Source organism: Myxozyma melibiosi, assembly GCF_037950935.1.
Source record: "Myxozyma melibiosi strain Phaff 52-87 chromosome Unknown BZA70scaffold_14, whole genome shotgun sequence".
In the NCBI taxonomy this organism is placed as follows: Eukaryota; Fungi; Ascomycota; class Lipomycetes; order Lipomycetales; family Lipomycetaceae; genus Myxozyma; species Myxozyma melibiosi.
The window spans coordinates 413,074-440,631 of record NW_027042928.1 but is presented as its reverse complement, the minus strand read 5'-3'; the positions used below and the strand labels follow the sequence as shown (position 1 = coordinate 440,631).

The window sequence follows — 27,558 nt, the reverse complement described above, 5'->3', positions numbered from 1 at the left end:
GACGCTACAGACTGAGGTATAGTAGACGGTTTCAGATACGTATTCGGCACCAAGGTCGGGATCAGCACGAGCGAGATACGAGCCTAAACAAAGACAATCGTAGAGATCATAGCAGGAATGCTGCGACAGCACAGTTTTTGAGCTTCATTACTGTAACGTCACATATTAAAAGCAGAGTACATTAATTAAGATTGAGTACCATTAGAGTCATTGCTCGTTCACACAGATAGTCTAAGCGCTATAAAGCCCCAAAATCTTGATATCCCGACTTGAGAGCTGGAATACGGTGCTTGACAACTGCGGATTGTTGAAAATCACAAGACGCTTCAGACATTTCAACGAATGACTTTCCAGCAGCAAGCCTAGCGCTCCCGCATCTGTAATTTTTGGACACCCGGAAAGATCTAGATGCACTAATTGTGTGGGCGCTGATTCGGCTATATCATCCAAATCTCTATCGATAACATTCTGATTATAGCCAATCATTAAACTCTGAAGTTGGAAGAACTTTTGGAGAAGCCATCTCATCAGCGTTAGCCCTTCTGTATCAAAGCACCTCTCGCTAAAATTGACGTTAGAACAGAACGAGAGGTCTAGAGTTGTTAAGGATGATCCGCTGACAGGGCGAAGGAATCTGTACAACGAGCCACCCTGTATACTCTGACAATAGCTGATATCAAGATGAATTATGGGAAAGGTGTCACTTGAGTCATGTATTGACACTGCATCTTGAGTATTGACATAGCCACGATTTCCAAGTATCGGAAGTCTTCCAACCATCCTCATAGAAATGAACTCAGAAGTAACCGGCAGCTCAATATCCGAGCTACAGATAGAGTAGCGCATATCCAATGCTTTCAGATGTTCATTGAGCCGAGTCAGACTCAGATTTGCTGGAAGCTCTTCGTCGGATGGAAAACTATCGCTCACTACATCCATGTACGTGCAGCGAAATTCTACCAGTAAAGGAGACATTCGCAGCAAGTATAGGATTAGTGTCAGCGAGATTCTTGCACGTTCATTCCTCTTTGAAAACGGAAACGAATGCTTGTAATCTTCGCGGAACGGAGAGCCCCCGATATTCAAGATGCGTAAAGACGGATGGCGATATGACGTAACCAAGTCACTAAAGAATGTAATTTTGGACTGTCTTCTCGTTACATCGTAGCTGAGAACAAGATTCAGCTCAGCAAGATTTGGAAAATCTCCCAGCATTAAAGACTCAATAATATCTCTAGGCTCCTCCACTGGCAACGTGAGCTTGGTAAAATTTGCAAAATTGCGCAGGTGAGGCATATGATGAGGGTTCTCCATGTTGACGTACAAATATTTCAAAGCAGCTTCTGGATGAAGAATACTCAAAGATTTGAGTTTAGGAAAATCAATCCGGGATGTGGAAGGCTTGTCGCTGGTGTTTCGAAGTACTTGTATGACGGAATCAATCTCAGAAATAATCAAATTGTCAACGACAATTTCCACGAGAGATTCATGGCAGAGTCTAAGCAATCGTATGACAATCTCTGATGATAGCGGCCATCTACTCTCTCTAAGATCGAGTGAGTTGATTGCGCTCAACGAAGCAAGGATAGCAGAGTTCCACTCGATGCTTGTGGTCATTAAGCTCAGGCGATGAAAGACAGAGAGATACTTGATTATCGAGGACCATACGTCGAACGGAATATAGAGATTGGAGCCTTTTGATGACGCAGAGCACAACGATGAGGCATTCTGCATGAGAGATATGGGTTTTGTCTGTGATTCCTTAATCAATGTAAGTAAGCTGCAGACAGCCTTTAGAGGAAATTCGCGGGACTTACCAAAAGAGATTGGATAAGCCGCCCGTCTTTTGAACAACCCGAATGCACATCCGAGAAAATGGTAGATGGAGATTTGCTGTCCGATTCTTGTAGCACGTTCTCCATGATACGTAGTGACTAGAGGAGATATTTGAAGTTAATACACAGTATACAAAGAAGCTATAACACATCGGCAAAAATCTTATCGTGCATTTTCCAATTGAGTGTTGTTGTTTGTTTTTAAGGCGCTGAGTAGCAGTTGATGAGCATCTCGTCTGGCCCATTCGTAAAATCTCATATTCATGGCCAAATCTGCTCGACGAGCTATTTTTTTGCTAACCTCCCCTGAAGACATAAATCGATGGCGCCATTCGAGCCCCTGCAGAAGACTAGGTTAGATTGGAAAATTCCCGGTATCACTGCTATAAATGGACACCTCAAGATTGCTAGCACTAATGCAATGTACCACTGAACCCACTGAAAGGAACTTACTCTTGAGTACAGCGAGTATGCAATTTCACATTGTTTTTTACCGACAGCAAGCTCCCCAAGCCAGAAATGGTATTCACCGCGTTCATTTAATTGACGCTCATCCAGAAAACGAAAATCTTCAAATAACAACGAGTCAAGACCATCGTAATGCGGAGAAGATGACGATATAGAATGCCAATCGGTAGTATGCAGCCGCTCTATTGCGGCTTCATCAATGCCATCATCAAATTGAAAAAAGCTCATCTCATATCTTAATTATGACCCTGCAAACTGAAGAGAGATCAATAAATCGCCCTGGATGGAAGTAGGAGATAGTGAGATGGAAAATAGAACGATGGCGTGGGCGCATCGCTTATTTAGCCGCAACAAGTTGATCAAATCGCCTTCAAACAAATATTCCACGCCAGAATTTCAACAACACATAATACTCAGTAGTTGTGGGATACTCTTTGTTTGTTTTCTTGCATCGGGTAACTGGAGAGTAATGGAATGTCGTCAACTATGTTCACTGGCTTAGCTTATCGGCGCATAACATCAGCGCCGCTCGATGAGTAGAGGAAAATAAGGTTTAAATGTGAAGATAATACGCCGTCAAGCAACTAACTCATCATGACGCAAGCCAGTTCAGTAACAGCAACAGAGAAATGGAAGGTCGAGCGGTAGTCGCAGAGGAAGCGTTCTTTCATGGAACAGATTGGGATGGTGTTTTCAAGAATGATTTCGACAACTTTAATCTGATTGATCTTCAGAGCTTCATAAGTACGGTTGCACATCAAGAATCATGGATGCTCATTCAGCCGTTTCTAGAGTACGGCGAGGCTGCCATTCAAACCAAGCAATATGAGTCAGCGTACTGGATATTTAGTCAGGTGAGTAGTATGTTGGGGAGCAAACGTGATGAACATCTTCCTAACCCGTCTCAGGCACTTATTCGATTTGAGAACGAGCCCCGGTCGTTTTCTACGAACGTTCTAATATATAAGCGCCTGGTTGAGTCGGCCGCTTCGCTGAAAGCTCACAAACAGGCAGTCATGGCCGCCTTGGAGTTGATAAGTCTTTATCCGATGCGTATTGAAGTATGTGTGAGTGATAATCCACGTTCTAAGTATATGTTCTGACTGCGCTCATCAGGGTTATCGGCTAGCAATGCAGCTTAGTAGCAGATTGAACGACTACTGGCTCGCTTCCATGGTTTCCCAGCTGGCTGAGCAAGAAGGACTGCCGAATAATAGTATGATTGTAAGTTTTCTTCCTGCCAATCATGCTCCCCTTAGCCGATACTTGCGCCACGATTTTTAACGCTATAATAGGAATTGATGGACATGAAAGAGGCATGTGCTGCTGCGGAGACACCACTGAGCTATGGAGGATACAACCTGCAAAAAGAAAACGCGAAAGGAACTCGCTATAATATGATGTTTGACCTGGGAGCTGTAAGTGTAATCAGAATTGGAAATATTTGTCCGAAGCTACTAGCTAATTATGCCTTGCAGAAACTGATCGAAATGGCGTTGTCCTATCCTCCAGATGACATAGTTGCCGAAAAAACCTCGATCTCATCTGCGTTGTCTTGGAACAAGCTCCCCTGGGAATTACAGTTGATGATTTTAGACTATATACCGTTTTTTGAGCGTCGCAGAATGAAAACAGTCAGCAAACATTGGAATCAATTGGCCAGCAAATCCTTAGAAATGGCCACAAGTTTAGATTTCGGGTACTCTGAAAGGCCTATCACTCTTGGGACTATGCATGAGATTACCAGTATCTGTCAGCATAATGTCGAGGAGATTATCTTGCGAAACATTCATCGGTCGGATACTTCATCGTGCATTTTAAATCTACTAAGAGGACGTGAGAAACCCGAGTTTGAACGGTCAAATCAGCCCCGCCATAAGCCGCTAGATCTTCCGAATTTGCACGCTCTTCATATCAAGCAGGTTACTCTGTCAATGGGAATGGTTCTCTCCAAGGCTGAGCGTGATCAGTCACCGTTCACATATGCACTATGTGACCAACTTCAGGAGCTATCAGTACCGATTGAGCGCTCCTCAGATATTTGGACCCTTATGCAGTCTGGGTTGCTGAAGAAACTGAAAAGGCTTGATCTCGAGGCACAATACAGTCTTGCCCGATACAGGATGCCCTGCCTGGGTATCAATGAAGGTATTCTAAGCAGCTCACCACTTTCCGAACAGCTTGAGATTTTGAGTATAGGCGGTCGACCATACCACGACGAGTATTCAAGTTTTCCCTTTTCCCAACCAAACGAGATGCCGAGCCTTGACATCTCCTCTATAACTTCCGCATTACAGTTTTTCCCGAACCTGAAGCATCTCGCCTGTACATACGTGAGATTGTTGAGTGATTCAGAATGTGAATTTGACATAGCAAAATACGCGCCGCAGCTCGAAGTGGTTGATCTGAGCTGGTCGGAGCTACAGCATACGCAGTCTATATTGCGGCTTCCCAAATGTCGAAGTTTAAGATTTCGACATTTTGTTGGAGAGAGTTTGCGCCCTTGTGTGAGTAGCTCGGGTGGTCGTTACTACTCGCGGCTAACATCTGCGGCCATCGAAAGAGAAGGGGACGCATTTGAGCTAGAAAGAGTTCAGAAATTGGATTTATCATGGTACAGCCACTCTAAAGAACAGTTGATCGATGTTTTGGCCAGATGTAACGCAGATCAACTGACTGAGCTTGATCTTCAGTATTCTGTGGATATCGACTTTACAGCTGCAGTTTTTGGCAAGCATCAGATCAGGAATTCGTCAATTTCTGTATCTGATTTTATGAGCAATCCCACAGCTTACGGTCGAACTAGGCTGCCAGAAGGAAACTTAAGTGTAATAGAGCTGATTCTGATTTTGTTTCCTCGCTTGAGAAAATTGAAGATAGGATACAATGCAACCGTCCGTCCGTTTGTCTTTGAGAAGCTGACAACTGCTACAAATTTGGAGTACTTGGACATCTCGGGTTCACCTAATGCGACGGACGACGCGGTTGCAGCTTATCTACGCGCAAACTCTACATTGAAGAGACTTGTGGCTTGCAAGTGCATTCAGCTAGATATACAGGCAATGCGGAGGGCAGCGCAAGAAGGTACTGTGGTTCGTGACATGGAAGGTATTATGTAAATAGCTCTTTTGAATGGCTGAAATTGTCCTGCAATTGCGTGAGACTATAGAGTAAACGCTTTGACAAAACCGATCAAGTAGTTTATTATTTATGTTAGCATGATTCGGTTAGTGAGCTGGAAACCGGAGACAATAAATAACAAGGATAACAGGGACTAGGCGCTGCTCATTGCCGGAGATAAATCATAATTTGAGCTCGCGAAGTTAAAACAGCTTAGCGTTCATGGAATTCGGTTTTATGGATGGCTCCATACTCCCTGAGAAACGGACCAAGCAGAGACGTGCGATTTTATCAACAACGCTGCCCACCGCTGTCCATGGCATGAATAGATCAAGCTGGAATGCTCGCTTCACCATGTTACTGATACCAATAAAGTAATGCCTTTGATAAGCTGGTAGGAAGTCGGCGGACCATTGGATCAGGTAAGGAAAACACAAAATAATTAATAAATTATTGCAACCTTGCAAGAGACTATCTGCTGACCTTGGATCAACCTACTGCCAGCGTCGCTACAGGGATGAAGTTGAGACTTCCTTCTCAAACGAATCAATATAGCTATGGAAAGTAACCATTCAACGATCAGCACATCGAACCGTGGAGGTGGTATTCGAAAATCATATCGTTCATCTTTTTCCTGCGTGAGCTGCCATAGTGCGAAAATAAAGTGCGATGCCAGTTCTCGAGGTGTTCCTTGTACCCGCTGTCGGGACAGGAATCTGCTTGACTGCGAGTTGCTGGAGTCGCAGCGCAGGTCACCAGATCGCCGAGAACTTATACTGAGGCAACACCGGCTTGCACAGTCTAACCCGACATTTCTGGACGTGAATCTGCGAGCAATGAGAGACCCGAGTGTGGTCAATGGCCTTCTTCATGACCCGTCTACTCAACAGACCTTGCCATCAACGACATCACAGCTGAAATATTCGACAGAAAGTGCGCATCATACTGATATCGCAGCGAAGCAAGATGACAGATCATCAACTTTCCTTCTATATCCAGGTCTAAGCACCGGGAAAGAGCCCGCATCTACCTCCCAGGTAGACGGATTTCGATCGCTACCAGACTCTGCCTCTTATGATATATCCAACGACTGTCATATGTGTCCTCAGCTGAACGCAAACACAATGATCCTCGATAATCGAGGAACAGGCGAACTTTCAAGTGGATTGTCGAGTATTGTTTCTGATTTGGCCATAGTACCTTCACAACCTTCCGACCAGACCAGAAAAATGGCCGCAGTTGATCGGAACCCTTCAAGTCTTCTGCATTCTCTTTCTGATTCTTCAAGTCAGATATCTAAGAAGTGTAATCTGATCTGGCTTGACAAAAAGCCTTCGGAAAGATTTGCGAAAGAGGATCCTGAGTCGCCATATCGCTTGCAATGGTCGATTCTATTCACCAATTATCTTAATCGCGACATAGAGACTAAAGACGCTAGCAGCTGCGGAGAGTCTACCGAATTTTTCGGAAAGTCGTTCCCGACGATGAAATCACTACGCAGACATCTAGGGATTGACACATACAGAGAGAATGGGCTAGGATCACAAAAGCGCAAAGCGCGACCAGATCCATTGAAATACTCATTTTCAGCCCATAAAGAGGGAACACAAGTGGAGTTTGGTCAAGAGATGGAAGAAGGAGATAGTAGGTCAGTTGATGAATACAAGATGGTGAGCGACCACAGCTTGGCTCACATGACCGAAGCTCAAATTGCATATCTGAAGTCAAAGGACTGCTTCACCTTGCCGATTGCGGAGACGAGAGAGGTGCTGATGGTGACCTATTATGCCAGGGTCCATAATCTCTATCCTGTGATTCAGAAGAGAGAATTCAAAAGACTCTACGGCGAGGGACGAGCTTCATTGATGCTGATACATGCAATGTGCTTTGCAGCGGCGCGACACTGCGAGCTCAATGTATTGTGTCGAGACGGTTTTATGACCCGAAGGGAGGCTCGCAGAGCATATTATGATCGCGCCAAGACTCTGTTCGATATGGACTATGAGCGGAAACAGGTCACTATTGTTCAGTGCAGCATACTGCTTAGTTTATGGGGTGGACAGTTAAACGCTTTTTCAGGCTTACCTTCATGGCTGAACGTTGCAATTAATGTAGCTGAGAGCATGGGTATGTACAGCTCAGCAAGACTGGACACTATACGAGCAGAAGAGAGAAGTTGGTGGAAACGTGTTTGGTGGTGCTTGTGTACACAAGACAGTTTCAACGCAGCTATGCGAGGAGAACAGCTGCGAATCAGGATGGATCAGTGCAGCGTCGAAGGAATTGATAAGAGCGATTTCCCGCTGGTAGATGAAGGATTTGAGAAGGTGCAGACGGAGTATGTGATCGAGCAAAGCAAACTTGGAAGCATTTTACGGAGAATCATCTCTAGACCGTGGAGATACAGAGAGAGAAGAGAAGTTGTTGACGAAGTACTACACAAGCTGGAAGAATGGAGAGCGGAGCTTTCTCGTGAACTTGATTTGGATGGCGGCTGTCTGACGAGTAAATCGCCGGGGTATTTGTATGCGGTAGCTCTACGGCTTACTTACTGTCACCATCAAATTTATCTGTATCAGGTAACACTCCCCAATGCGATACTCTCAAGAGAGGTGGCATGGGAGGCGTCGATGCAGATTACCGATCTGGCAAGTGAGCTGGTGACGACATCTGCGATTCGACATTTGCCAGAGCACGCACTCGCGAGCTTGCAGATGGCGGTTGTGATGCTCTTTACGCAGTTGAGGAACGGAGAGGCGCGAATTCTGATACGGTCGCAGGCTGAGATGTGCGAGATGATAATGATGCATGTGCGAGACTCTTGGGAGCATGCAGATTGGATATTAGAGCTGTGCGAGCAGGCACGGAGGGCGACTGATGAGGAGAAAGAGGAGGTTCAAGATGCTAAAGCAAATGGAGATCGGAAAATGTGGGATTACAAAGACTTTACACGACTGCTTATGCAGCGCAGGCGCGGATGAGCGATGTTGTTTGTTGTCTTAATATCGTCAGCAGAATGCGGAGCAGGGGATATGGCTAAATCTACCCTGTTTTTTTGATTATCGACCGCTTTAGGGCTGGGGTTTTGCGACCAAACCCACAGAATTCGACGCGTTCGCGTTCTTCTCTTTCAACGCGTCCCTAAGCAGCAAAATGGCCTCTCTCTCTCCCTCTTTGCCCCCCGAGACTGTACATGGATTAGAGGATCTCCAGACGAGGCGACTTATAACGACCGTGTGGATAGATTTCGGAGACAGTTTGGATCACGGTACCCTGACCAGGTTGCATATGTCTTCGATACCTGGTTGCGATATAAGACCAAGCTGGTGAAAGCATGGATTGATGAGTTTCCCCATTTCGGCATTCAGGTCACATCGTCAGTGGAAGGGGCACATGCCGTTCTCAAAAACGAATTGAACTTCTCTATGGGAAATCTATTTGATGTCTGGAGACACGCCCACAATATGCTGGAATTGCAATTGACCGACATAGGGGATACGCATCTGTCTGACCAAAAGAGGACATTAAATGATTTGAGAGAAGAGCTTTACAGCGTGGTAAACGGCCGTATTTCTCGCAAGGTTCTTAAGAAGGTACACCAGATGAAAACAAAGGTCGCTCTCTAGATGCACGAAAGGAGACCTTTCGGTCCTTGTTCTGGCATACATTCAAGAACTTACGGCCTACCTTGTGAACATGTTCTTGAAGAGAGAATCAAGAGCGGCCGGCCACTTCTGCCATCTGACTTTCACAGTCACTGGCACATAATTCGTGATGGCCCCGAGCCTATCGTTTTATTAGGGCCACGAAGTCGAATCGACCACTACTCAGCAACTTCACTGATACCACAATCAAGCACAAGACGCGAGCCTAGTGCATTTGAATTAGAGGAGAATACCGCCCGAACGAGAGCACCGTTCACGTGTAGTCAATGCGGAGGTCTTGGGCATAGAAGAAATTCGCCGTCATGCCCAGGAACTCGAAGTAATCTGGCAGAGCAAAGAGGCATTGCAGTTTGATTTGGAAACTTGTTGATTACGTTACGTTTGTGTTTACCAATGTAGAGAAGAGAAGAAAATCTGAAGAATGTGAAGCGTGAATCTATCTAGTTATAATGATATGAAATGAAGGACTGAAAGGTCGCGTAGGTGCCCGAGACGCGCTGCTCCAAACACGCAAAACCCCAGCCCTAAAGCGGTCGATAATCAAAAAAACAGGGTAGATTTAGCCATACCCCGGAGCAGGATGTATTCGATTAGTAAGCTATTAATACAAAAATCCCATGCTCTCCGAGAAGAGCATCCCCGCGCGATCCCTGCATCGCCTCTCTGCTTGTCTGCACCCCACTTGCACTGGCCCCAGCATCGCCATCCTCGTCGATTAGCGCAAGCGCGGGATAATTGTGTGGTCTCGACCGACGATGGTGGAGGGAAATTGACCTGTCAAAATCCGGGGAAGGCGGAGCGCGGGCCGCCGATTCGACCGCGTTTATTTACGAAGATCTGTCGACCCCGCCAGGAATTTAGCCGCAGGCGCAGGCTTTGGCAGGTTTTCGCAGTGGGATCAGGCACGACAGCGACAGAAGTGGTCTTCTCGGTAAACAATGAGGGAATAAGGAGAGCGACTAAGAGGAGCAGCTGCTAGAGGTGGAGGTTTGGAATCGATTTAGGATCCCCGCATTTGCCCTCCTCGAGTTCTCCACCCCGCGCTTCTGATGTATATAAGGATGGATATGTGACCCAAGCAATCTGCTCTTGAAATTCATCTTTGCGATCAATTCTCAAGCAATGCATTTCGGAAACTTCCTGTCGCTCTTCATCGTCAACGTCGTCCTCAGCGGGACACTCGTGGCCTCCGCCTCCCTCGATAGGCGTGGCTACAACCCCGACCTCGCCTTGCCGCTATACTCCAGTGGACGCTGGGTTTTTAACAGCAAGGGTGAGACGGTCACCTATGTTGGTGCCAATTGGCCCGGTGCTGCTGATGTCATGATCCCGGAAGGTCTTCAGTACCAATCAGTGTCCCATATCGCTGGCATGTTCGCTGAGGCAGGCTTGAACTCCGTTCGCCTGACGTACGCTATCGAGCTCGTCGATCAAATTTACGAAAATCATGGAAAGGATGTTTCTATCAAGACTGCATTGGTCGAGGCTCTCGGCAGCGAAAACGGTACCCAGGTCTATCACGAGATCTTGAAGCACAACCCTTCTTTCCACAAGGATATAACTCGGCTGGAGGTCTATGATGCCATAGCTGAAGAGCTTTACGGTCGTGGAATCTACTTGCATTTGGACAACCACATATCGAAGGGTATGTGGTGCTGCAGTACCGATGGAAATGGCTGGTTTAACGACACATACTTCGATATCGATAACTGGCTCCGAGGATGGAAATATATGGCTTCTCATGTACGTGCCTGAGGCTAATTGCACTAGTTTATGCATCAATGTATCATACTAACCACTATTTACAATAGGGCAAGAAGTGGAAGGCACTGGCGTCGGTCGGTCTGCGTAACGAGCTTCGTGCAGCTGTCTCGGAATATGCCTTACCGATCAATTTTGAGGTTTGGACTGAATACATGACCAAGGCTGCCGAGGTTGTGCATCACGCCAATAGTGACGTTCTCATCTTCTTCTCTGGCTTGAACTATGATACCAATCTCCACGATATTGTATACGGCAATGCTTTAAGCGACTCCACCAACGCGACTTTTGATATTCGCGAGTACGATTTTTACCACAAGGCTGTCTTTGAGTTGCACACTTATTCTTCGCCAACCGACTGTGAATCGTACTGGTCGGGCCTATACAACGCAGGATTTGCAAGCTTGAACGAGTCTGATACCGATGTCGCAAACAGATTGCCTGTGGTGTTGTCAGAGTGGGGCCACAGCGAGGAAGACAGCTCGCTGGCGTACGAGTCTGTGTATTCCACTTGCTTGCATGAGAAAGCCGTGGAGTACAAATTTGGATGGATGCTTTGGTCTATGATTGGAGGCTACTACGTTAGGTCAGGCAGTCAGGACAACGAGGATTTGTGGGGTCTACTGGCCAAAAACGAGACTGTCTTCCGGGGAGTGGAGTCCGCTGACGCGATCATTACCATGGCCAAGGATACTCTAGCTTCTGATGTAGATGAAGGAGTGTCTGCGTCGCGTAAACATATCAAGTCTTGGGATAACTACAAGGCATAAACTAGTTCAAAATCAGATAACTTCATTGTCAAATGATTCTTTGATATGATGAGTTAACTAATAAATTATATAATCACGAGCATCGCCTGGCCTTAGCCTTCTTCGGCCCGCGGCTTCTCACCAAAACGGTAGATTGTGTTCTAAGAGCCCGATTGACAATGACGCGCCTATCAATAAAGGTCGCGATGTTTTCGCTCTTGGTTCATTGCGCTGTCGACCCATTCTTGTTTCCATACTTCACTCTTCTCAGACTCAGACTCAGACCATGACCGTCTCGTCTTCCCTCGATTCCCTAGCTGTCTCAGAGATCCGCAAACTCGTTGTCGACTGCTGCCGCCAGCACGGTGGTGGGCACGGCGGATCTGCTGTAGGCATGGCCCCTTTGGCCGTCGCTCTTTGGAGGCACGTCTTACGCTATAACCCTCGTTCGCCTTCGTGGGCTGCACGCGACCGCTTCGTGCTCTCCAACGGCCACGCAGCTATTCTACTCTACAGCGTTCTCCATATCGCCGGCTACGAGCAATTTTCAATGGATCAGCTTCGCGGTTATGGGCATCCTAAGCCTTTTGGATATGAGACGCACTGCTTTGCTCATCCAGAAATCGAGTTTGACGGAGTGGAGATCACCACCGGTCCTCTCGGACAGGGCATCGCAAACGCTGTCGGTCTTGCCATTGCTCAAAAGCAGTTAGCCGCTACCTATGCAAGGCCCGCATTCGAAAATCTCGTCCCTTCTCGAATATTTTGTGCTTCAGGCGACGGCTGCCTGATGGAAGGCGTTGCTCTTGAAGCTATGGCGTTAGCTGGGAACTTTGGTCTCGACAACCTCATTCTCCTCTACGACAACAATGAAGTCACCTGTGACGGGCCTCTTTCTTGGATCGTGACCGAAGGCACCAATGCAAAAATACGGGCAATGGGCTGGCGAATCATTAACGTGTTTGATGGTGACACAGATGTGTCTGTCCTCGTCAACGCCATCGAGATCGCAAAGACCTACTCTGGCAAGCCGACCATGATAAACATCCGCACAACTATTGGCTTTGGTACCGATAAAGCAGGCACAGCCGGTGCGCATCATGGCACATTTTCTGATGCAGACGTCGAGCGGTTGACGGATGGCACCGATCGTCCCACTCATTACGTCCTACCTGCGGTGTATGAATACTTTTCTGAGGCCGGCCGGCGCGGTGCTGGATTACAGCAAGAGTGGGAGCATATTATTGACGAGTATTCTGTGGCCTACCCAAATGAAGCTCGTGAGCTCTGCTCCCGACTGTCTGGCAAACCGATTGACTACAGATCGCTTCTAGCAGATATCACGATCCCGGATACTATTCAGGCTGCGCGCGAGATCAATGGGTACGTTTTCAGAGCCCTCTTCAACAAGGTTCCTTCCATGTTTGCAGGTGGTGCGGATCTTTGGGGCGCAAACAAGCTTGGAGCGGACCATCATGTGATTTTCGGCCCAGGCAGTTACGAGGGTCGAATCGCGCGCTACGGAATTCGTGAGCATGCGATGGCAGCGATATCGAACGGGATATCGGCGTTTCAGCCGGGAGCATTTATCCCGATAACTGCAACTTTTCTCATGTTTTATCTTTACGCGGCACCGGGGGTGCGCATGGGTGCTCTAAATAGTCTGCAAGTGATCCACGTCGCTACGCATGACTCGTTCCAAGAAGGCCAGAATGGACCGACACACCAGCCGGTGGAACTGGACTCGCTTCTGCGGGCGATGCCCAACTTTCTGTACATGCGCCCATCTTCGGCAGAAGAGATTATTGGATGCTGGGAGGTTGCTCTGCGCGAACAAAAGACGAGCACGATGATCTCTGTCGCTCGTGATCCCGCAGTTTATCCCCCGCAGGGTACTTGCCGCGAAAAAACATTGCTTGGTGGATATATTTTGGAGGAGCGCGCCGACGCGGTGGTGACGTTAGTGTCACGCGGCTCGGCACTCGGCTATGCTCAGGCCGCGGCAGAAACGCTCACTGCGGCACACAGGATTGCGTGCCGCGTGGTGTCTATTCCCTGCATCAGCTTGTTTGAGGCCCAGTCGGAGCAGTATAAACAGCGGGTTCTTGGATCGGCCCGCAGGATCGTCAGCGTCGAGGAATACGTGCCGACAGTGTGGGCACGGTTGTGCACGGCGAGCATTGGAATGGATAGCTTTGGGTACTCGGCGAGCGGACCGAACAACTACGGTCGGTTCGGGCTCGACGTGGAGGGCATCGTAGGAAAGGTTTCCCGATACGTTGCTGAGAGCGAGATCAGGCACTGGCAGCAGTTGTGATGGCGGTGGTTTTGCGCTTGAATTGAATTATTTTGATAGCTTCTCAGTCTTCTGATCTCTCGTAGTCCTCTGAGCCTGGCCAGTCTGCTGCGGACAGACTGCTGGAAGAGGTAGTCACGCCCACCGGCAGACGACCAAAGTAATTAAGTCTGACTCGAAAATGCGGGGGAGCCGCATCTCGTGCGGTTCCCACTGCTGGGCTCTCGAGATGGCAGGCGGCCACGTTACTGCTCTTGACCTTGCGTTGCTCTGCGCTGCTCTGTTTTCTGATTGCAGCTTCAGGTATTATATCTATTTCACGCTTGCTAAAATGTACCATGAAAAACTGCAACAATCGCGGTATATTGCGACGACAGAAACTTCGCAGCTGATGTCCATGACTCCTCCTCTCTTTCTCTACGGCCCTCATCGTCACTCAGCATACACATGAAGAGCCCAGACAAACCGGCAATTCTTCTCTCACAGTCATCAGTAAAGTATTCAGAGCTTGCATTTGACTTGGATTGTCCTGTATCTGACCGGCATCGCTTGCTACAGAGCTTGGGATGCTACGATCCACTTCCACCCGACCTTATCATAGCGTTCACCAAGGTCTTTCTTTCCGACATATATCCCGCTTTGCCCATCTTCGATTCAAACGAGCTATTACAGCAAGTACTTGACTCTCAAATACCTCTTATACTATCTCACGCGATTTGCTTTGCTGTTTCTTCTCATCTCTCTAAAGGAAGCTCTATCCTCGACTCGTTTTCTTCTCAGCAGGATGCGCGTCGCATTTTCTACACGCGGGCAAAACACCTATACTGTTTTGCATACAGTGAGTAAGTCAGCATTACAACTCTCCAAGTTTGCATTTTGCTTTCGTTTTGGAACTGCGTTGCTCCAGGCGAATACTGGAACTCGATTACGTGGCTCAACACTGCCATTGACATCGCCGAGTCACTTGGTCTGCATCAATTAAGGGTAGACGGTAACACAAAAGTCGGGCCTCAGATCGAATTGCAAACGATGGGGATGTGCAAGCGGATTTGGTGGACGCTTGTTTGGCGTGACGCTTTTGGTAGTGCCATTTCGGGGAGTCCCTTACGGATCGATCTCTCTCAGTGTAGCACTCCTCGACCTCATCCACTGGATCCCGGACAGCAGCAGATCTCCCAGCAAATTTGCGATCTAGGCCTCATACTTCGGTCAATAATCCGCTTTCGTTTTCTTAACAAAGATTCCAAAATGGTGGAACGCTTTGTTTCAAACACGCTGCGGACCTTGTCATCTCTTAATTTAACTACGTCAAATTCAAGCTTGGCTATGAGACTTTCCTACAATCATGTCCTAATCTATCTATGTCAGACATCGCAGGACTTCTACGAAGAGAGTTCCCTTGGTCGCAATCCGACTATAGAATTGTTTATGAAGAGCAGTGTTGAGGAAGTGCTGGCAACTTTCAGGATGCTTCTCGGAAGTCAGTCCTTAACGATGGTCGCTATACCTTTAGATGTATTAGGAGTGTGTCTGAATTTGGGACTATACCTGATACAGGTCTGCTTAGAATCAAAGACGAATAACGATACGGAAAGGCTTGTTGAAGCACTTGAAAGCTTTGGAGTTGTAAAGAGCATGTTGGAAATGGTCGGCCAACAATGGGATCATGCAGTCCAGATTTGCGCGCTGCTTGATGCGTTGAATGCCCGCGCAGAACTTCCCCTTTCTCTTCCTCTTGTCGAAGGATCTGTGTCTAACCTGATTCACGACAATAGAGACAACAGACTTGCTGACTCTCCTGTTCAGTGTGAGAGCCTCGCATACGACGAAGAGGCAGAAAAGCTTTTATCTATGCTCTGGGGATATGAGGAGTGAGTGTAGATATGCTCTAACTAAAATGAATGAATACTATGGTGCTTTTCAAATAAATTTTATTACCAAACCATTGATACATATACATTGATCCCCCTACTATTACAAACATAAAAAGCTAGATTTTATAGTCACACTTAAGCGTATCCATCCAAATTAACAAACCACTCTGCCATTTCTTCAAACACATTCTGCTCAACCCCCATGACATCGACATCGACGTTATCCTTGCGACCAGGAGTCAAAGGACTCAATTCCTCAGATGGTTTCAAAACATCGAGGCCAAACAGACTCTCGCTCTCAACCTCAGAAGTAGCATTAGAGGAAGCATATGAGTGATCGTCAAAGTTCCAGATAAACTCCTCTTCATCACTACTGCTAGAGGCAAACCCGTTTGGCTCTTGTTCGCCATTACTCTCGTCCAAGCTTTCCTTAGATGAGAATTGAAGCTGTGAGAGATTTGCGGAGGTAGTCATTGCCGTTGTTGTAAAGACTCTCTCCTCTCGACGAAGAGTGGGAGTATTTTGCAGCTGTTGTTGCTGCTCCTCCAATAGCTCCTCTCGCTGTTTCATCTGCTGATTGAAAGAGTTTCGGCGTTCGATAAGTCCAAGACTTTCCTTCTTTTCGGCCAGAGCATCGAGCTTTTGACGCAAAGACTCTGAAAGATTCAAGATCCATTCAGCATGGTCCCAAGTCTCTTTCGCTTTGTAGACAACCATCTCACAAACTTTGAGCTGAGTTTTGAGAAGCTTATCAGCAGGAGTGCTTGAGGTCGACCAATTATTTTGAATTTGAGAAAAGAGCATGACAATGGACATGAAAAAACTGTTGTGGGAGTCCGGCGGTAGTAAAGGAATGGTGGAAGAAGTGACAAGAGATGATCCAAGATCAGCTATCTGGCTGACTGAGTCCTGAGCAATGGCAACGCTGACTGATCCTGCGCCAGCAATGCCACCGGAGAGCCCAAAGGTAGAAGAAGGAGAAGGAGAAGTGGTGAGAGTCATTTGATGAAGATATATGAGATGATGGTTGTACATAAGCGATAGTGCTGCGGCGTAAATGTAGAGATCGGAGCTTGGAGAATTTGTGAGGAGACGAAGAGAGACTGGAACGCGGGCTCTCCATTTGTCAAGAGATTGCAAGATTGAAAGGATAAACGGCTGCGAAATGCCGAGGGGATGGCGGGAGGCAATGACAATGTCGCGTAGATGGAGAGTGAGGGTCGATACTTCAATAACATACTGGGCGATATCAGGATGAAATTGACCAAAGAGAGAGATATCGTCACAGTCGAGGTCGTCGTCAAAGTCGTTGATAGTAAGCGGCGGCAGGTTGTCAATGCGATTGATGCGAGGCTGCTTGCCGAGGAGGGTAGCACAAAATACGTCGCGAGACACTAGGGTCCAGGCTATTCGGCGCCAGAGCCCCGGAAGAGAGGCATGCTCCGAGTGTTCAAGAACGGTAGCAGCGGCGTCGATCCAGGATGTTGTGTTCCAGGACTCTTCGCGCTTGTCGCCATAGATAGAGAGCAAGATACAGGATTGCACAACGACAAGACCATTTTTCTCAATTGCAGAGTCAAATAGAAGTTTGGCACGACGATAGTACTCTAAACGAGCCTCTTTTCGAGATGCAACAGGAGTAGAGGCCACGGTGAGAGAGGACAATGGCGGGACGACAAGAAAGGCGAGGGGCACGTGTGTCGCAGCAGCAAAACAGATCGAATGCAGAAGCAGGAAGGGGATTGTAGACCGGGCGTGCTGAGCGGCAATGAGACGGCGGTTGAGAATGGGAAGAGTAGGATGAACGTGCGTAAAGTAGGCGGAGAGGAGGGCGTCGAGGACATCGGGAGGAGGCAGATCAAAGCAATGCTGCTGGCGAAGGAAGGAAAGCGATGCAGCGCTGCTTGAGGGCAGCTCTTCAGCACTGCCCTTCTCCTCATCGGTCGAATCGTGAGCTTGATTCTGCTGTTGTTTGGCGAAGTTATCGTTGTCCGTAGTGGATGAGCAGGAGGAGCCACTGCTGCTGCTTCTACTGCTGCCGCCAACATCACTACTCGCGGAAACAGCATTAACATTAGCAGCAGCCTCAGCAGCTTTCTTTGCTTTGACTCTCTTCAGCCACTCCTTTCGATCGTAGGTGCCTCGTCGACTCTGGATGGGTTCGCAGTCGGTAATGCCGCGCTCACGACAACGAGAACAGGGAGATCCGTGGGCAGAGACATCGCACTTGATCTTCGACTGATGACAGCGCTTGCAGGCTATCGATGACCTTGAGCCGTGTCTGCCACCGGGAGTAGCAGCCATAGTTGGTGAACTTAGTGAGGAGATGATGGATGAAGAAGAGGAGGAGGAAGGAGAGAGGAAGGGGAAGGAGCGAGAACGAGGAGGAGAGCGGACTCGACCCGGACAGACGGGAAATGCGGGGTGCGAGCGGGCCAACCCCAGACTCCGGCTGTCGACGGAAAAGGCGAGCTAAATTGCCATTGTTCCTGGACTGCCACCGGAAGGCGCTCCGACTGCTAAAAACAGCACTACACCGGGTAACTCGCGATGCCCTCCCGATGCGAACGACCTAACCCTCTGGGTCCCTTCCCCACACTTTCGGTATCTGTTCCTGTCGACTTAATTTACTTATTCTGTCTGTTCACATTTGTTTTGTTTATTTATACGTACACTATCTGGTATTCGAGCCTTCTTCCTCGATATCCACTATCCCTTCCGCAATGGCAACCACAACACCCGTTCCTCCATCGCGCAAACTGAAGGTCGCCTGTGCCGGACTCGGCCGCATGGGTCAGCGACACGCAAACAACTTTCTTACAAACGTGCCCCGGGCTGAACTCGTCGCGGTATTCACACCTGCTCCTCATGAGATCAAATGGGCTAGCCAGAATCTTGCTCCTCTTGGTGTGGCTGTCTACGACGACTACGACAAAATGCTTGAGCACGAATCTCTCGAGGCTGTCGTGATTGCGACCGTCACTGCTGTGCATGCCGAGCAGGCCCTTAAAGCAATTGCCAAAGATCTGCATGTTCTCTCCGAAAAGCCGATCTCAATCTCGGATGCGATATCTCAGCAGGTGATTGATGCTGCTGCAAAAAAGCCTCATCTGAAGCTCATGTGCGGCTTCATGCGTCGCTTCGACTCGTCCTATCGTGATGTTAAAAACAAAATTGACGAGGGCCTCATTGGCAAGCCAATAATCTACTACGGCCAGACCGGTGACAAACGCGACCCTTCTGGATTTTTTGTTCAATATGCTCAATTTTCGGGTGGAATATTTGTCGATTGCACTATCCACGATATCGACCTTGCGCTCTGGTACTTTGGCGAGGACGTCAAGGTCAAGTCTATATCGGCCTCGGGTGTTGCGGCTATTGAGCCTGATCTCACCCTTCATAAAGACGTTGACAACGCTGTCGGGACTGTGGAGTTTCATTCTGGGCAGATTGCTACCTTCTACGCTACTCGGATGATGGCTGCTGGCCAAGAAGACCAAACCTGGATCTGTGGAACAAACGGCAAGCTTACTGTCAACATGGCTCCCGCTATCAATCATGTCACTATTCACGACAGCTACGGAGTTCGTCGCGAGATTCCGCAAACGTTTTTTGAGCGCTTCCAGCCCGGGTTTGCTGTCGAGGCCAACGAGTTTACCAAAGCGATCCTAGATGACCTGCCAGTTCCCATCGATCCCAGAGGTGCTGTCCACGCCGTCAAAATAGCGAATGCTTTGCAGGAGTCTGTTATTTCAGGAAAGAAGATCTACTACGATGAAAATGAAAACAGAATAGAGTAATCGTGTTCTCCATAGACTAAATCAGTCTTTATTTGCTAGATTTAGCTTTTCATATAATATATTTAGTCAAATACAAGATGAGATCATCAGATAACAAACTAGTTGTAGATAAAATAGAAAAATTGGCTATCTCGGATTCAAATGCGCAGTCTATTCGTCGTCCAAAAACACCTTCACTCCCCAGTTTGGTTGAACGATTCTCTTTTGGGTCGTCTTCGAGATCGAGTCAAGCAACTTCCCATCTTCGTCCGACAACACAAAGTCCTGGAAGTTCGCCTCAATTCGACTTGGAGTGACAGACTTTGGAATCACTGAAGTTCCACGCCAAATCGCCCACGAAATCAATATTTGCGTCGGCGTCTTTCCAGTCTTTTCAGCAATCAGTTTGACAATTTTCTCTTCCTGCAGAGGCGCGTCTGTCGATCCGAGCGGAGAATAAGCTGTAAGATGGATTCCCTTCTCCTTTGTGTAGTTCAGAAGCTTGAATTGGGGATTGTACGGATGCAACTCGACTTGGTTGACAGCAGGAACAACCTTCGTAGTCGGTGCCGCCAGAAGCTTGTCGATGTGAACAGTCGACAAGTTCGAGACGCCGATCGATCTGACCTTACCCGTAGAGAGAAGCTCCTGCATAGAGGCCCAGGTTTTGATGTAATTCCACTCCTCTTCAGGAAGAATGTCTCGGGAGCCGTCAGGCTTGGTAGGGAAGAGTGGATGATTGCCGGCCGGGTTGAGAGAAACAGGCCAATGCATGAGATAGAGATCCAAGTAGTCGACTCCGAGCGAGGTCAGAGATTTCTCCAGATCCTCGGCCACACGAGTGTGTCCAGTGCACCAAAGCTTTGAGGTGAGGAAAATATCCTCTCGCGGGATGCCCGAATCTTTGATTGCCTGGCCGACCGGCTTCTCGTTGCCGTAGCACTGCGATTGATCCTGGATTAGCAATGACACGTTCACGTTCACGTTCACAGAGTAACAGAATATCAAAGGAGTGGGGTAAGTATTACCAAGGCGGCGTCAATATGCCGGTAACCGGTCTTAAGAGCAGTGAGAACGGCGGTGTAGACCTCGCTCTCGGGGGACTGCCAGGTACCGAGCCCAAGAGCGGGGATCTTGTATCCAGAGTTGAGGGTGAATGAGCGTCTGCGAAAGTGTCAGCCATGAGTAACAAGAAAGCAGCAGCAATTAATAGCGACGAGATTACCCAGTAGCCATAGCAAAGTCGAGCAGGCGATACGATGAAGAAGAACAAAAAGAAGACAAAGGCTCCCGGGCTTTATAATGTGCCAGAACCGGAGCATCCCGCTCATCCCCGCTTCACCTCCCCATCGGCCTCCCCCACGCGCGGGGGTCGACCCCCATATCTGTCATATCTTAGTCATTGAAGATGCAGGATCACGTGTTCGGAGATATCTGCAGCCTGGAGCGGTCCCGAGCGGACACATTTCCGGCTATCTGGTTAACTCCAGCGAATGAGCGCCGAGCAACTCCGCTTTTCTAACTCCTTGCACAAACCCGGGGATAACACTCGAATACAGAAATCGACGATTAACTTGTGTGGTTTCTCTTCCTCGCTGTGTCGGGCTTCCTGGAAATGTACAAAAACCTCTTGGATCCTGCCTCCTCCCTCCGCTGCTTCTCTGCTTTTGTATCGTCTTCTCCTTCTTCCTCCTCCTCCTCCTCTTCTTCTTCGTCTCGCTAGTCGATATCCTCTTATATGTCTCGCGACCTACAGCAACAATGGTAGACCTCATCCCCTCCTCCTCAGCATCATCGGCAGCTCCCTCGCCTGTTGAGAAGCCTTCTCTACCTGATCCTGAGCCGGTGGCAGAAGTCTTTGGTGCTGATCACGACGAGAAAAAGAGCTTGCCCGATGCAAGCGATACCTCCGCAGACTCTTCCGGCTATCAGCTGCAGTCGCACGAACGCTATCCGCCCGACTACGGTATCAAAGGTACTCATTCCCCCTGCTTTCTCTAATTGTCTTTATGGATTATCACTTATCCAGTCTATTTGTTCATTATTACGGCCGCTGACGTGCTCAAAATCCTCTCTAGCCTGGACTTGCGTATTTGGTGCATTCTGCGGCATCTTCGCCTCCTTCGGCTACATCCAAGTCATCGGCGTCTTTACCGAATACTACGGCCAGCACCAACTCCAAACATACTCCTCTTCTCAGATCGCCTGGATCACCTCGGTCCAAACTTGGCTTACCGTCTTCTGCGGTGTTATCGTCGGCAGACTCTATGATATCTTCGGCCCTACCCCTCTTATCATTCCCGGCGCAATCATCATGAATCTCGGAATCATGATGACCTCTCTCTGTACCGAATATTATCAATTCATCTTAGCACAAGGCATCTGCACCGCTCTGGGTGCCTCCCTGTTGTTCAATCCTTGCGTCTCCGCCATCTCAACCTGGTTTGTCAAACGCCGTGCTACCGCCTCCGGTATTGCCAACGCAGGCTCTTCCCTCGGAGGCGTCATCATTCCAATCATCTTTCGTAATGTCGAAAAGCGTGCCGGATTTGGCTGGGGAGTGCGCGCTGTTGGCTTCCTTCTCACCTTCTTCTCCGTCTTATGCTGTCTCACCGTCACCTCCCGACTTAACCCTCCCGGCCGACAGCCTATCCGCTTCTATCAGAATTATCTCAAACCATTCGGTATCCCGGAGTTTGGCCTTGCAGCTGGAGGTGTCTGCCTAGCTTATTGGGGGCTTTTTATTCCCATCTCTTTTGTTCCGAACCATGCCGTTGCTCATGGATTTTCGCAGACCCTTTCTTCATACCTTATATCTATCCAGAACGCAGCTTCGTGCTTTGGTCGTGTTGTTCCTGGCCTACTAGCCGACAAGCTCGGAAGATTCAACATGTATGTTTTTGGGGCATTTCTGTGTGCTATCCTAACTAGTGCGCTTTGGATCCCAGCGTCGTCCCACGTTGCCATTATCATGTATGCTGCCCTTTATGGCTTCTCTTCTGGTATCGCGTTCACTCTATGGCAGCCCATGATTGCCGACATCTCCCCCCCTCAACAAGTTGGTGCTCGAATGGGGGCGGTTTCAGCTGCCCTCTCGTTCTCTTCTCTTTTCGGAATGCCTGTCGCTGGTGCAATCATCGATGCTAACAATGGTTCCTATTGGGGCGCTGCTGTCTTTGCTGCCTGCATGATGGCCGCAGGTGGTGTCGTTGCATTTTTCTCAAAATTAGTTCTTACAAACTGGAACATCTTCTCCCTGAAATAGAATTACTTCTGGGTTGTTTTCTGTAGAAAGAGTTGATTTTCCTTTGATTTTCATTCTCCCGGTTTTATCTTTCATTGTTATTTCGCTTATTTAGCATTTTCATGACTGCTTCACTCCACTTGGTTATATTTCAGTTTGCAAGTTCTTATGTATCTATCCTTTCTTCCTAATTGGCATCTGGTATTTGGCTACAAAAGTGAACTTTTATGAAGGCTCATTTAGAATAAAGGCTCATTTGAAAACTATTGCAGTTTAGAAACTTTCCATGACATCACTGCTTTCATCCTCTAAATCCTCGGATCTAGTCTGCCGTCACAAACGTCCAAACACGATCTAATTCCGAAAACTGAGGATCGTCAAACCAAGGAACTAGATCATCAATATTAAACCCAATCGATTCCGATTGCTTATTTCCGGCGGCATCTACCACGTCTAACTCAGTATCTGAACCAAACGCCGCCAGAGGTGAATTAACACGGGTATTAACCTGCGAATAGACTGGAAGGTCACCTGACAAAAAGGGCGCCAGCATTGTACGATCGGCCTGAAATGATATCGGCAATGGTGGCGACGTAGAGTTTGGAGCCAAACGTTCGCTGCTCATCTCATTATTTGGCTTGATACCCTGTGATGAACTTGATGGCTCAAAGGTGGCCATTGTAGCATAATGTTGGGATTTCGATGTTGCCGGAGACTGTGGGAGTGACTTAGCTTGATCCATCTCTCGCGTGGAAGTAGCGGCATATACAGGAGCGCGAATATCGATCTTCTCGTTCTCATTCGCCCTCATTTGTGTTCGCGCACTGATCAGACTTCTTTGAAAACGCGCAAACAGATTATCCATCTCTCCGACTTCCTCCTTGATTCGCGTCGTCGTACCACCGCCCACAGGCTTACCGCCGTAGTAATCACCTCTCCATCTTAGCGCAAGTTCTCCTAGTGCATCAATTATCAACGAAAACTCTGGCAGCAGCTCAGTGTTTGTGAAGGAAGAGTGACATAAAAGCATCCGTCCGCAAACAAACAGGCAGAAGCCGAACTGAGGGTTTACAATCCCATCCATAGCGTTCAAATACCGTGACGTCATATTGCAAATCTCCTTCGCCGCTGCAAGACATGTATCTGCAGAGCTTCGCTGCGAAGATCGCATCATCGATGTTAACTGCCACTGTGCAACCGGATAAGCTACAAATTGATGTAGTAGAATCACCGAGGTGTTGTGGGTCATATGCGCCAGAGTCAGATTTTGGTCCATTAACGGATCGAACTTTGGTTTCGGTTCCGGATGTAGTCGTACTTCTCGCCATCTGGCCGGTAGATTGGCCTTCCACTGCGCTAACCTCAAATCAAGGTCTTTGAAGCCATTCATCCATTCCTGAAGTTCGGCTAGAGACTGTGGATGTACATCCTGATGCAAGAAAAATTGCGTAACCGCAGAAAGAAACTCTGAAGCTTCAACGCAGTAAGAGAATCCTCCAAGACTTTGAACTTCATCCTCTCTCGCAGATGGTCTATGCTCATCCCCACAGCCTCCCACCGACGAAGACCGGTCGCCATTGGTTGTACTAGGGGTTTCTCCGTCTGCTCGGGGAGTCTCAGATTTGACAGATTGAAACCCAAAATAGCGCCCACGATGAGGAATATTATCGCTCCAGTATTCTCCGTTTATTGGTAGCCTCCTGCGAACATCAACAGCTGTCAAACTTGGATTCCAGCCGGTTGATATAGAACAAAAACGGTCCAGCAGAAACACGTTCCAAAATACTCTTCGTCGTTCTTCCTGTTCAATGAAAGTGTCTGCTTTCCGAAGAAATGTCATGCGAGTCATAAACTTCTGATTTGGTGATGGCGTACTCTGTCTATCATCATCAGCGCCAGTCGAGTTGGTATTCTCCTCATCTTCTTCAAATGATAGACGCAAGTGCTCTACCGTTCTAGTCATCGAATCAACCAATGCCCAGCTCTTTGGACCCCGGCCTGCACCAATAGAATCGAACGCGATTATGATTGCCGCTTGCACATTCTCAACAGAATATGACTCCAGACTCTGCAGAATCACATACTGGCGACAGGCGTTGCATAGCTTTTCCCTGATTTTGCGATTGCGTAGACGACAATCTTTTGAGAATCGAGAAGCAGCAACAACTATGGCATGAAGAATAACGGCCAAACGTGGGCGCTCGGCAATGTTCCGAACTTTTGCCTTAAATGTATCTCGATGGAGAACTGGAATCCAGGGTTGTATAAACTCAAAATGCAGATCCACAAGGTCAGATATCAAATCTTCAGGAGGAAGATATGACCGCGTACCATGGAATGTTGACAGTAATGGAGTCAAGTCGTCCTCAGAGCGATGCTGAGATGTATGGTCTTGTTCGGAGGAGCTGGCTCGCGCCTGAGCGTTCTCTGACGGCGGCTGAGATCGAAGATAAGACTGTTGCGCCTGTGGTAGTGATAGTCGATGTGCAAGAGCTGGCAAATTGCTTTGATCATTCGGACCCGCTATACAGAAGTTTCTTGCCTCAGATGACAATTTACGGGTTCCCCCGCTCGAGTGTTGCGTTTGAAGGCGTTTGTTTGGTTCACTCTGGTCTTCCTGGTCCTCCGATGGCAACCGCTCACGCTTCCTGTTCGAGAAGCCAAAATCATTTCGCAGTCCTCGCAAAGTCTCTTCGAATCCTTTCAACTGTAGTCCGTACGGGTCGTCGGCTAGGTTGCATACTGCCGTTGAAATAATATCTGGAGCAACATTGGTGGCCAGCTCGTTGATGTTCTGGAGCGCCGGTGCCAGAAGTTGTCTAAGTAGAATACTTTGGCCAAGAAACAGCTTCTCCAAATTATCTAGACGCTCGGAATGAGACTGAAGTACGCCAGCCTTCAGCTTCGGCTTTGCCTTCATTTCGTCATACTCGCATTCAAGATCTGTTGCTGTATTAGTATAACACTGATTAAATCAAGTCTCCACCCATAATACTTACTGAACTTTGTACAGTAAAAGCATGGCTGTGTGCGCGAACACTTTCTTTTGCGTTTCCGACATCCCAGACACCTAGTAAAGCAAATGATCTTAATGATTTGGACTTTCATGGAAAACCTAGCACAGCCAGGATTGCAGGACTTACGCTGGTCCCTCTATCCCTTCCGTTCCATCATCCGCTTCGTCGACACCTTCATCAACTTCACTGGGTTGTAATTGATGCAGTTTGTATGAGTTGACCATTGTTAGCCCGCCTTCTGTTGAGCGAAAGGCTGTAACAACTGCGGAGTTGAACGATGCGATTACCCCACCTTCTTGCCCCCACAATGTGTTTGGCCAACCCGTACCCTATTTCAATATCGTCTATTTACTGAATCTATGCTGGCCAGGCTATCTCAGGTTACCTGGAGCCATAGCCTTTGCAGACCGCACGGTTATTACAGCACACCTTCTGCAGGGATCTTAAAGAGGATATAATGGATCCTTTTGCAAACGATACGGAAGCGTACCAGGTTTATCGGCGTGTCGAGAGTTTTCTAAAGGTTTTCTATTCAGCAAATCGGAGGCGAAACCTATTAAGTAAGTGGTCGAGGTGGTTGAGGTCGAGCGGTCGAAGCTCTCCGTCGTGAGGACAAGAAGTTGATCATGATATTGGGGTCACAGCGAAATAAACCTGTTTGCGGTTGGTCATGACCCTCAAATCCGGTCTATCACGTGGTTTGAAATCCAAATCCCTCTGTATGTCAATGAAATGATCAGTTTGACAAGCGAGATACTCAGTGCTAAACCGCTGGAATAGGGACTCCACAACAACTCGGAGGTGCAGAGAGTATGATCTCGAGTTTGATAGAAAAATCTATGAGTATAGTATTTAGGCTGCCACAGCAGTCCTATGGAAATTATTGATTTAGCTGTACGAGTTAACAGCCGATTATTTAGCTGAGCTATGTCGTGTTCACTCAGTACACCCCAACGATTCTAGCATCTCTCCACAGTGTTGGTGCGGATCCTTACAGCAGATCTTTACAGCCGATAGTTCAGCATGCGCGCCTTTGAAAGTATCACCCGCCCAGAACGCACCCTTGATGGCAATTTTCTGGACAGGCAAAGGTTTTTTGCGCTAGTTCAATACCACTAGAAGACCCATATAGACCCTAGTCATCAATATCATCAGCAGACCTCTGTCGCTCAGAGTCAGAGGGATAAATTAGGGATCAAACTTGACAGAATGGGGAGTAGGAATTGGCGATCCCAAGTTGGACAGGAAGTGTTGATGATCATGGTTGAAGTGAATAACTGTGAGAGTCATACTTGTGAATGTTGCCATCTTCAGAGGGTCGATTCTTTATCATGGGAAGATACAAATATTCACTCAGGTTCCTTTATATGTTGACCATGAGATTTACTTATGTTGTATGTTTATAATCAATAGACCCACTTCCGATATTGATTCTATGCATTAATTCTTGAACTGAGGGAGAGGTCGGCAGGCTGTTCCACCTTAGAAACTGGTTATTACTGTCAGCTCACAAAACAGATAATTGCATCTGCACCTTTGCTGTGTTAGAGCAGGCCAACCAGGAAATACTTAACTTCTTTAATCTTGCCTTCCGAACTCTTCCAGATTACTCACACCTTGCGGAACTTCGTTCCAAATCTGTTGCCACATACACCAGATTACACATGAGATTTAATGTGTCAACTATGTGTCATTTAACTATTATACAGAATAATCGGAATAGTAATGACCATGTCACTGCAGGTTGACC

The 27,558-nt window shown here is 47.8% G+C and overlaps 10 protein-coding genes across 10 annotated transcripts; 6 read left to right on the top strand and 4 right to left on the bottom strand.

Moving 5' to 3' along the window:
* Positions 1-231: 231 nt before the first annotated feature.
* On the bottom strand, positions 232-2,531 carry BZA70DRAFT_302650 (uncharacterized protein; the record flags this gene model as incomplete). Its single annotated transcript, XM_064914742.1, has 3 exons — positions 232-1,761; positions 1,818-1,934; positions 2,289-2,531. 3 exons carry the CDS (start codon positions 2,529-2,531, stop codon positions 232-234), a joined length of 1,890 nt encoding a protein of 629 aa, XP_064766078.1.
* Positions 2,532-2,932: 401 nt separating this feature from the next.
* BZA70DRAFT_312842 (uncharacterized protein) lies at positions 2,933-5,422 on the top strand (the record flags this gene model as incomplete). Its single annotated transcript, XM_064915001.1, has 4 exons — positions 2,933-3,370; positions 3,420-3,527; positions 3,599-3,721; positions 3,782-5,422. 4 exons carry the CDS (start codon positions 2,933-2,935, stop codon positions 5,420-5,422), a joined length of 2,310 nt encoding a protein of 769 aa, XP_064766077.1.
* Positions 5,423-10,210: 4,788 nt separating this feature from the next.
* On the top strand, positions 10,211-11,619 carry BZA70DRAFT_302646 (glycoside hydrolase superfamily; the record flags this gene model as incomplete). Its single annotated transcript, XM_064914741.1, has 2 exons — positions 10,211-10,831; positions 10,900-11,619. The coding sequence occupies 2 exons, from the start codon at positions 10,211-10,213 to the stop codon at positions 11,617-11,619; spliced, it is 1,341 nt and encodes a 446-aa protein (XP_064766076.1).
* A 265-nt stretch (positions 11,620-11,884) lies between these two features.
* BZA70DRAFT_297559 (Transketolase, thiamine diphosphate binding domain-containing protein) lies at positions 11,885-13,915 on the top strand (the record flags this gene model as incomplete). Its single annotated transcript, XM_064914568.1, has 1 exon — positions 11,885-13,915. One exon carries the CDS (start codon positions 11,885-11,887, stop codon positions 13,913-13,915), a length of 2,031 nt encoding a protein of 676 aa, XP_064766075.1.
* Positions 13,916-14,678: 763 nt separating this feature from the next.
* Positions 14,679-15,769, top strand: BZA70DRAFT_302644 (uncharacterized protein; the record flags this gene model as incomplete). The annotated part of the gene is made up of 3 exons (XM_064914740.1): positions 14,679-14,736; positions 14,802-15,418; positions 15,452-15,769. The coding sequence occupies 3 exons, from the start codon at positions 14,679-14,681 to the stop codon at positions 15,767-15,769; spliced, it is 993 nt and encodes a 330-aa protein (XP_064766074.1).
* Positions 15,770-15,810: 41 nt separating this feature from the next.
* BZA70DRAFT_312839 (uncharacterized protein) lies at positions 15,811-18,202 on the bottom strand. Its single transcript, XM_064915000.1, has one exon. It carries the CDS (start codon positions 18,070-18,072, stop codon positions 15,904-15,906), a length of 2,169 nt encoding a protein of 722 aa, XP_064766073.1. The 5' UTR covers positions 18,073-18,202; the 3' UTR covers positions 15,811-15,903.
* Positions 18,203-18,416: 214 nt separating this feature from the next.
* Positions 18,417-19,631, top strand: BZA70DRAFT_261033 (uncharacterized protein). Its single transcript, XM_064910891.1, has one exon. The coding sequence runs from the start codon at positions 18,492-18,494 to the stop codon at positions 19,566-19,568; it is 1,077 nt and encodes a 358-aa protein (XP_064766072.1). The 5' UTR covers positions 18,417-18,491; the 3' UTR covers positions 19,569-19,631.
* Positions 19,632-19,718: 87 nt separating this feature from the next.
* Positions 19,719-20,783, bottom strand: BZA70DRAFT_302639 (Aldo/keto reductase; the record flags this gene model as incomplete). The annotated part of the gene is made up of 3 exons (XM_064914739.1): positions 19,719-20,489; positions 20,576-20,711; positions 20,773-20,783. The coding sequence occupies 3 exons, from the start codon at positions 20,781-20,783 to the stop codon at positions 19,719-19,721; spliced, it is 918 nt and encodes a 305-aa protein (XP_064766071.1).
* Positions 20,784-21,308: 525 nt separating this feature from the next.
* Positions 21,309-22,812, top strand: BZA70DRAFT_291847 (major facilitator superfamily domain-containing protein; the record flags this gene model as incomplete). Its single annotated transcript, XM_064914336.1, has 2 exons — positions 21,309-21,522; positions 21,626-22,812. The coding sequence occupies 2 exons, from the start codon at positions 21,309-21,311 to the stop codon at positions 22,810-22,812; spliced, it is 1,401 nt and encodes a 466-aa protein (XP_064766070.1).
* Positions 22,813-23,041: 229 nt separating this feature from the next.
* BZA70DRAFT_251653 (fungal-specific transcription factor domain-containing protein) lies at positions 23,042-26,068 on the bottom strand. Its single transcript, XM_064910712.1, has 6 exons — positions 25,935-26,068; positions 25,791-25,861; positions 25,435-25,734; positions 24,445-25,200; positions 23,710-24,393; positions 23,042-23,664 (listed from the first exon to the last, which is right to left on the bottom strand). The coding sequence occupies exons 1-6, from the start codon at positions 26,030-26,032 to the stop codon at positions 23,114-23,116; spliced, it is 2,460 nt and encodes an 819-aa protein (XP_064766069.1). The 5' UTR covers positions 26,033-26,068; the 3' UTR covers positions 23,042-23,113.
* Positions 26,069-27,558: the final 1,490 nt, after the last annotated feature.